Source organism: Photinus pyralis, unplaced genomic scaffold (assembly GCF_008802855.1).
Source record: "Photinus pyralis isolate 1611_PpyrPB1 unplaced genomic scaffold, Ppyr1.3 Ppyr1.4_LG9, whole genome shotgun sequence".
Taxonomy (NCBI): domain Eukaryota; kingdom Metazoa; phylum Arthropoda; class Insecta; order Coleoptera; family Lampyridae; genus Photinus; species Photinus pyralis.
In genome coordinates, this window is record NW_022170878.1 from 21595813 (window position 1) to 21605463 (window position 9651).

Sequence of the window (9651 nt, forward strand, 5' to 3'; positions counted from 1 at the left end):
TCCACCGCCCCACTTGGTTCTCAGTTCCTTCGATTGACCCACCTCCTTTTCCTGTCCCATTTCTTTATTTCAATAAGAAACCTTTACGTATCCAATCGTCGAACTTCTTTCAAGTTTAATTCATGTTCCTATCGTGCATCATTCAGCTCTTTGCTTGTACATTTATTTCTTCATGCCTCCTCCACGGTTTCATTCTTCAAGTGTCTACCATTAGCACTTCAATCAGGCTTCCTCCTTGTAGATTTGTTTCTTCACTTCTTGTTGCAGATCTATCCACTTCAGCATCTTTTCTTCGTGATCCTTCATGTCTTCTTCTTCCTTCAACAAAGCTGCATACCTTCTTCACCGACTGTCTGTTTCTTTCACATGTTATTGTCGTGCGGCAGTTACGTCTCCGTCAATTACTTTCTCTGTCTCTTTCATCCACTGCTTACACTTTATCGACTCGTCCTTTGTACTTCCTCCGTGACAATTTCGCCCCTTACGAAAACACAGTGCACGTTAAAATGCGGCAACACTTTTACAGTTGCCAGTTTTCGCTTCCTCTTCACCGCGCACCATACCAGTTTGCCAGGGAGCCTTAACACGACAACTTGATAAAGGGGAAAGATTTCTGAATTTGGTATTCAGCATACAATAACTTACAGCTGCATTTGATGGAGTGTTTAAATAAGGAAGGGGATTGATCACTTGTGCAAAAAATTCTTTTTTTCACTACTAGCGTCTGATGACATGATTATTAACCTTTTTTCCACTTGTAAAGTAGGCTTTCTCGGCATTTGTTCAAAGTGGTTAATAATGTGGACATTATTAACTAGTAGTCAATAATCAGAACTGTCACGCTGTCACTTTTAGAAAACACAACCCGAAATTTCGCTTAATAAACGTTTGGACAAGTTGTCTAAGGGCCAATTGCACCGCCAAAATTAAGTATCCCTGAAAGTTAAGCATAACTTAAATACCATAGCAACGATTGTCTTAATAATCGTTGCCATAGATTTTAAGTTCGACTTAACTTTAATCAAGGCTTAATTTTGTTGGTGCAACTGGGGCTAAAATGAATAATTGCCACCATGCGCCATTTCCAGAGAAATTACATACCTAAAATTATCACATTTTGAAAAAATTCGAACGAAATTACTCTTTGAAAATATCTCAATGACAGAACAAAATACGGCATGTTTGACTTGTACTTCTACACACTTGATTGACATGTTAAATTAATAATCAAAAAATTCTGTCCAACCGTTCACTTTCTTATCAATATAATATGTTAATTTAGTGCTAGTAGTGAAAAAAATAGTATATATACCACGGTAGAGAAGTCTATTATTTCCTTCGCACCTTATACCCCTCGGCGCAAGCGCCTCAAGATGTAATCTTGGTGCTCAGGCAATAATACTGTACTTGTCTACTTTGATATATAATGTACTAATTTTATTGTACCCGAATCACAATCTCTGTTTTAAACACTCAAACGCGTGCGAAAAAAGGCCTTTAAAACGCACGTGCTTTGAAGTTGCTAAGTAATGATACTTCTTTCTTATAAATTCGGAGGTCGGGTGTTCGAACCTGGGTTGAGGTGAATTTTTCATGTGTGGCAGAGATGGAAATTACCTTAGACCAGTTTCGAGCCCTCTGCCGGCTACTCCGAATTAGGTTTTCCTGCAGTTTTCCTAATTCGTAAGGTAAATATTAAGACCTTCTGCAGAGACACCTCTAAAAAGCATTATGCGGGTCACTCTGTAATTGGGCGACAGCCTGTTGAGGGCCCAGAACAAGAGAGGGTTATACTTCAAGTATGACTTTTGAAACTGTCATCTGGGTGAAATAAAAAATCCCCTTAGGTCGCTTTCTGTAAATGCAGAACATTTCTTTGGCTTGTACCTATCCTTTGGTTGAAGCTTTCACAAACGCGCGTAATTTAGTGTATATGCTTCTAAATCTGTTCCACTTTTTAATCGCAGCATTGTTTGAAGTTTTGAACGAATCCACCAAAAGATAGAAGATTTAAATACCTTTGACATTTCCTTCATATATGCCAGCATTATCTATGCATTTAAGACTTTATTCGTAAGTAACTTCCTATTCATCCATGGGAACAAATTTTCATATTCTTTACAATAGGCTTTACTGGATTTGGATTTTACACCTACCAACGTTTGTTTATATTTTTATTTGTTACTCAGTTGTAAACGTTGATTAACAAGACAAAACGCAAACGGGTAAACGCGCCATCTTTAAACGCTACTGACTTGTAAAACTGACAGCTGACGTGTAAAAATTTTACAAGTTAGTAATCTAGTAATTTCATTGGCCAGAATTAATGCGATGTCTCTGTTACATGGATAATATGATGTTTTAGACATTTCTTCGAGATCAATTTAAGAACTAATTATTTACGTTTACAAATGAGTAACAAATAAAATATTGTACATTATACGCCAGCTAATAGTTTTTACTGGCTCTAGGAGATGACAGGCTCGCCTGACGGCTCGCCAGTCAACTTCTCCTATCGCCAGTAAAAACTCACTTACCTGGCTAATAATGTAAAATACTATACAACAAGCGATTTAATGGACGGTGTATTATCTTTTTCACTTATAATTGCACAAGAGGTTGTATTTTACCGAGTAAATTTGGGTTGTTAGGTAATGAAAATCTGTTGCCTAGCAATTAGACGAGAAAAACTGTCAACTAATAAAAATGCGACACCGCAGGTGGAGCATTTTTAGGTTGACAGTTTTTCGAGTTCAATTGCTAAAAGGAAACAGATTTGAGTTGCAACAACCCAAATTTACTCGGTTTAAATACAAACCTCGAGTGTAATTCGGCAGGACAATTTAACGAACAAGAAATTCACCAAACTAATCAATTATTGACAGACGTCAAACTAGTCATATGGGAAAGGATAATGCGATAATTGGTTCGAAAATGAATAGTGAAAAAACCACTAGTGCATTTGTCGCTGGAAAAGATGCAGGTAACTTTTGCCGCTGTCAAAGTGACAATTGCACTGCGGCTTATGCGATTTTTTATACATGAGTTGAATTTTTTCAACGGAAATCGTTTTATTCAGAAAGACGATGATTTTTATAAGCAAACGTCAAGTGACATTTCCATGGCAATCGTGAAATTACGAGCACCCAGCCCACTTAATTAGACATGTAGTCGAGTATAACGTCAATATAATTTCATTGTATTTCCTATTTTTAAATTATACTGCAGGTATAATAAAAAATTCTATAAGATACACGTGTATAAATGGTCTTTAAAGCACTTGCAACGTTAAAGGCACTCCGCTTCGCGTCGTCCCATTAAACTCGTTGCGCGTGCTTTAAAAACTTTTTAATTAAAAAGCGAACTCGATGCAGAGGAATCAATGTTGAGTTAGATACTCAGGATTTAAGGATTTATTAATGAGAAAAAATCTCTTCATTAGCGCATTTTAGTGAATAAAAACGTCATGTTGGTTTTTTTAAAATTGTTATGCGAACCGAACTTGATCCTTCGCCCTTGTGCTTAAAATAAAACCGTTTACGTGGATGAAGGTAATGGAAAAGCTACCCGATACGAATTGTAACAAACTTTAAACATACATGCAAATTCAATAGGGTTAATCCGACAATTTTGGGCAAGCGTTTCGGGAAAATTGGTCTTTCGCTCCATGGTCTACAAATTCAAAAATTTCGTTTGTGTTGTATAAATGGAAATGCATACGTGGAGAGTAAGAAAACCGCTGTTTCCATTATTCTTCCTACGGAATCGATCTAAAGCATTGTCATCCCTGATAAATGATAGTTTCCGAAAAGGGCGCATTTTCTTTCCTTCACACGAAATCGACAGGCCGTGAGAAGATTATTACGCAACGTGGTTACTAATAAAGTACAAATTATGACGTATACGGTACGTAAACATGACGTGAGTGCATTTTTCATTTATCGGGCTGAAATTGCCCATAAATCACGTGAAAGCACGCGACCAAGTAAAAGAAAAGGAAACTTTGTAGGTAAGTACAATCCATTCTGAAACTAATCAGCCTCTCTTGACGGTTACTTTCAGTCATAAACTTTCAGGAAGAGGTGCTGCTCTTCGCGAAACAAAGAGCCTGTTGCTCTCCCACTTAAATCCTCATAAAACTCAGAAACGTGCGTAATCTACAAGAAAAAATTGGGTCTCTCACCTTTGCAAAAATCCGAGCTATTTTTAATTATTAAAATCGAAACTCCACCGCGACGGCGATCGCACAGTTCACGCTCGTTATATTGGAAGAGAATTTATGGGGGTTTTCAGCAGGTGAGCTTTTATGAGGCTGCGAGCTTGCTCGAGCTTTAATAGCGACTGACTGAGCGCAGGCCGCTACTTCATTTTAGGACCTCGCAGAACCGTAATCGTTAATTCTACTGGCGAAATTCGTAATTCGGCGATAAAAATGGTGGCGATATTTGGCGGCGATTTCCATTGAAGGGATTAGGATGGAAAATTGTCCCGAGACTGTTAACCTGGATATCCAGGCACAACAACCTCAAACTTAGTTCACTATCGATTTCTGCGACCAAAAACCTCACGAAACGAGTTGCTGGGGCCCTTTTGTCTTTTGCGGTGGCAATTGAGTGATTGCAATTGCGGTGTTTGCAAACGCGAATGTTCAATTATTGACGGGTCACGCGCCGTCGAACTTCGTAGGGTTTTGTGGAAAAAAGTTTATTGACATTTGTGTCGTCCATAAGCTACCTTTTTTATCTTTGGAAGGGTCGACCCTTTTTAAACATCGTCTCAAGGAGAAAATGGTTGCGTACATTCGGCAACGATTTTCTGTCACTTTCAGCTTCTTGTTCCACTATACATGAAATAACAAGTTGCACACGTGGAATAAGATACCTCTCCCGGAAACGGGTGGTAATGGTATTCATATTTCTATCCAATTGATATGCCAAGACGTTCTCTTTGCGTATTTTTTGAAGACCAGAATTTGTAAGGAGAGTTTAGAATCGAAGGCCCTATGTCTACGTGGAATGTAATAGCACGTAGCACCGTACGGTTTATGTACGTAGTCTATGATTCTCTATTAAAATAACGACGTGTATTGCTGGGATACCACGCATAATAATTTTAGTTGACGTAACTAGCGTACGCTCATCAAAAATACTGATTACACTATGGATGGTTCGTTTTGGATTAGATAACAAAATCCAAATTATTGTTTTTATTTAAAGTGATAAGACATTGTAAAATGTTATGTTGTGTTTGTATCGAATTTTTTATCTTTTAGAAATGATTCGTTAGGTTTTATTTTCGTATAGAAAGGAAATCTGGGTTTCAAGTAAATCATTAATAACATTTTGTTTGCGTAAATGTACAACGAAAATTTGAATCTTTAAAAAAAATGTGGAGTAGGGTCGCGTAGACACTTGTATAAAAGTAGAGCTGGTAGGTTTTTTTTGGACTGAACGTCCCTTGTGACTCAAAGACGTTCTTTTGCGGTCAAGAACCTCAATTTTTGAAATGTACGTCGTCTTAATTTTTTGAATTAAAAATTTTTTTGTGTTGTATCGATACAGTCAAATTGAAGGTCGACATATATCGTTCATTTTGTAATTAAGTGCACTGAAAATCATTATAAGAGATAGAAATTACCGAGTGTTAGAATTAAACAACAAGTTAAAAAGCCATTATGCAAACATAAATGACGAGAGCGTATTATCCTCCTAATAATATTAATGCTAGGACCAGGAAAAAATACCGATAGGCACGAGATCCTTACTCCATTCTCTTTCAAATGAGCCGCCTGTCATCGAAGTCTTACAGTTTAATGAAAAATAGTGGAGCGTATACAAACACACGGAACTTTTTATAAATGCTTTCGTAAATAGCATTGGGCATTGTCTACATTAGAAATTTCATTGGATACCTTCGTAAATAAAACATACAGCATGCGTTAACAGTAATTTTGAAACCGGTATTAGTTTTAGTTTCATGCAAGGTGCCTACATTATGAAATAAGAAAGTTGCCATTGCGCATGCGCAAAACCAAATTTTGAAACTGGTGTTAGCTTTGCTTGTATTTCAAGTGCCTATGTATTAAATTTCATTTAAATGCTTCAGTAAATAAGGAGGATGGCAATGCGCATGCGCAAAACCAAATTTTGCAACTGGTGTTAGATTTGTCTTTATACCAAATGCCTATGTATAAAATTTCAGCCTTCATAAATAAGAAAGTTGGCATTGAGCATGCGCAAAACAAAATTTTGAAAATGTCGTTAATTTTACATATATTCGTAGTGTTTACATATAAAGTTTCATTTAAATATCTTCATAAATAAAAAAGTTAGCATCGCACATGCGTTAAACCAAATTTTTGACACTGCGCATGCGCAAAACCAAAAAATATGGGTATGCACGGAATCCTTGGAATCGGTTCAGTGGTTTAGAAGGAGTACGTGTGACGGACAGACGGACGGGCGGACGGACGTCAAAGTCATAAGTCAAAGTGCAGCCAATAGCGATTTTTCACTTTGAGGAAAATACGCTAAAAAGAAGTCCGTATGACGTGAAAATGATGCAAGTCTTTTAATGCTAACATTGCTTTTATTATCTTCTTTTTCGTCTGTGCAGTTTGATGAACATTAAAATTGTTATGGTTAGATTGACGTGTGTTTACGAACCCAGTAAATTTAGAGTCTTGTGTGTGTGATTTTAAAATTGTTTGTGTAAATGTATGCAATTAATTTTTGTTTTTAAATTTAGTTTTGGTGATTTTTAGTGACATACAGGGTGATTTAAATTCGAGGGCCACCATGGGGATTTCGGGAACTGCAAGAGAACTTTTTACTGAAGTTATTTAAAAAGATATTTCGAAATCATTGATACAATATTATGGCCACTTTTGTCCCTCTACAAGATGCTACTTTTAAAAAGTTTAACGTTTCGTCTCCAGTCAACCATCATTGTTTTTTCTTATGGAAGCAATTTTTATTTTTTGTGTCATTTGATGGAGGATTTTTTTCTGATTTCAAAAATGTAAACATCGACTCGTCCATCCAACGCCATAGCGAACCTCCCACCAGAAGGGTCAGTGGAGCTGGAAAAGTTTTTTTTTAAGTATCCTTACTCTTTAAAGCGGTTTCTGAGACTGGATCTTTTTTTCTCCGCTGCCAACAGTCCCACCGCTCGCGCGCATCAACGAGTGACTCTTCAACATAGGCAGTGACACGAGAATCAAAATCAAGCGATCCCAACCAAGGCGACTCAAACCATCGCCCATCCTAGGCTTAGCGCGCCCTAGCAACAAACAGCAACACTACAAAGCGACCGTCAGTTAGTGTAAGCCGCGCACTTACCTCCCCATGGCGTACCCCCAGGTGCGCTGTGGGTTACGGATAACTCGATAGCCCGATTATCAAATCCAGGCTAAACGCGAAGTTCTACAACTGCGATATAAAAACGAATCTGCACGGCATCAACGAGCACATGCTAATTTGACCTAAACTAGCTATCACTCTAACCTAACCTAACGTTTGGCATCTTGTCTTGAATGGCGGTAGTGAACGCGTCGCTCCATAAACGTTTGTTGTTATTTTGTGTTATTTAATGCAGGTAGTAATTTTTGCATTTCATCTTTATATCGTATTTGTGTTTTGTAGGCCGCATTTTATTGTAGTGTGTTTGAATCTTTGTTTTTGAAATTTACTTGGTTTAACCGCAGTGCAGAATCGCTTGCTTTGTTTATATTAATGTACATCAACTAAATTTCCGGGCTTTCACAATCTTAATAATTACGATCATTATTAAGCAAACTTTTCACAATTTCAGTGTTTTATTTAACGTCCCTTCCCTACTGTGCTTCAGGTCAAAGCGTTGTCTACAACTAACGTAAGGGGGCTCTGCCTTAGATGTTTTATCAAGTGCCACTTTTCAAATTTAAGCTGGATCTTGTTTAGTTTTGGAGGGAGTAGTCATTCGGGTGGCCTGTTTTTAAACGTTGCCGGGTTGACTTTATTTCCGTGTTCTTGTAGTGTGAAGTTAGCGTAGAACCTGGGGGTTAACTTTCAATCACCTGCTCGGACATTATATTCTCCTGACACAAGTTTTAAGTACCTATAAAACAAAGTATATAAGACGTTGAAATATTTCTGTGAGCGCTGGATTTACATCGTGAGCACAGTGTCGTTTAAAAAGGTGATGGACGAGTACGGTACGACCTCCGTGAACCATTTGAGGAGGCCCTCATTGACCTCTAAGCTTTGAAATTACTTCGACGCGTGTAGCGTGCGTGCGGGTGTGTGGCCGCCAACTCCATTCTCAGCGTTCATCTACGCCTTTCCCACTTGTCACAATAAAAAATTGCATGTCCTGGAGTGTTTGTATGCCCGAGGGCCGTACAGGTCTCGTCTCGTCGCCTGTAACCAGTAAAAACTATCAAAAAATGGCCGAGTGTAGTGGTTAGAAAAAATACTGAAAATTAATTTGTTACGTACGCGTGTATTATTTTTATGTTATGTTATTATGTACGTATTTCGTTTGAATTAATAAATGTGTTATTATGAACTCCCATAGTTCCTATAATGGCAACGTTGCTCTCATTGCATCCATTTTTGAAGCTGTATAGATAATGACGTTTTGTATATGCAACGCTTTGTATAAGTGAACAGTGAGAACTGAATGCACATATTATGAATTAAATGTAAATATTCACCTTCAGCAACAAAGAAAATGGATCAAAATATACGCAAAATACCAGTTTTCGTGTTTCCAACAACCTTAAATTTCTATTTAAATGCACGTCATACACACAAACAGCTACTAACACTCTACAACCCGTACGACTTTCCTGTACGATTCAAAGGTAGGTGTATCTTGGGATATCAATTATCACCCATTTCCGCTTTCAGTATTATGCACTGCCCCGAACAAGTACACTGTGATCGACCCCGACGGCAGTATCGGCCCGCAGGCGTGCGTCGATATCGTCGTACGACACACATTTCCCATAGTCGCCAATTGTAGTATAACCGACAAATTTCGTATCACCATGCAGGACCACTCGACCAGAAAAGTATTAGGCAAGCGCGACATCGAGGCGAAACTGCTGCAGACCGAGCCTGATAATAACTCTAATGACGGCGACAACTTTGTCAGTCTGCCACAGGCGGATCGTGCCGATCGACCGCCACCCATGCAATATCAGTATACTATGCAAAGCAACCAAAGGTACCACTAACAGGGTTTATAATTTACTTTTAAATTGATGCGTACTCTTCCAGATTGGGTACCACCTACACTGCAAATTACCTCGCGATACTTGCCGGCATCGTCAGCATTTTCGCTCTACTATTACCGACGAAGGAGGAGAAGCAAGAAATGACACAGATTCCCAACTATTTACACATTAGCGTCAATTTTAAATTAGTCTTTGCGTACGTCTTAGGGTTAGTAAGTATGGTCGTCTTTCGACCGTAACGTATCGCATTTTTTTGTACTCTCTCTCCCTAAAAAGAATGTTTGTGTGCTTCCCACACTTGTCGAGTAACGGAGGCGCCATTATCAGTTATATTTTCCACGGTGGTATTGTTACGAAGGTGCGCGTGAGCAGTCTTGGTGTGCCGCACCTGTTTAATGAATTGAAAAGTATTTGCTGGCAATTGTTTGTAT

At 38.3% G+C, this 9651-nt stretch overlaps 1 protein-coding gene across 1 annotated transcript; it reads left to right on the forward strand.

Moving 5' to 3' along the window:
* Positions 1–8622: 8622 nt before the first annotated feature.
* Positions 8623–9651, forward strand: LOC116180652 (motile sperm domain-containing protein 1-like). The gene is made up of 3 exons (XM_031500752.1): positions 8623–8845; positions 8892–9210; positions 9264–9651. Exons 1-3 carry the CDS (start codon positions 8713–8715, stop codon positions 9457–9459), a joined length of 648 nt encoding a protein of 215 aa, XP_031356612.1. The 5' UTR covers positions 8623–8712; the 3' UTR covers positions 9460–9651.

Coding starts and splice junctions, on each gene's coding strand:
- LOC116180652 (XM_031500752.1), top strand. CDS start 8,713: ATGGATCAAAATATACGCAAAATACCAGTTTTCGTGTTTCCAACAACC. Junction 8,846..8,891: donor CTTTCCTGTACGATTCAAAG/GTAGGTGTATCT, acceptor TTCCGCTTTCAG/TATTATGCACTGCCCCGAAC. Junction 9,211..9,263: donor ACTATGCAAAGCAACCAAAG/GTACCACTAACA, acceptor GTACTCTTCCAG/ATTGGGTACCACCTACACTG.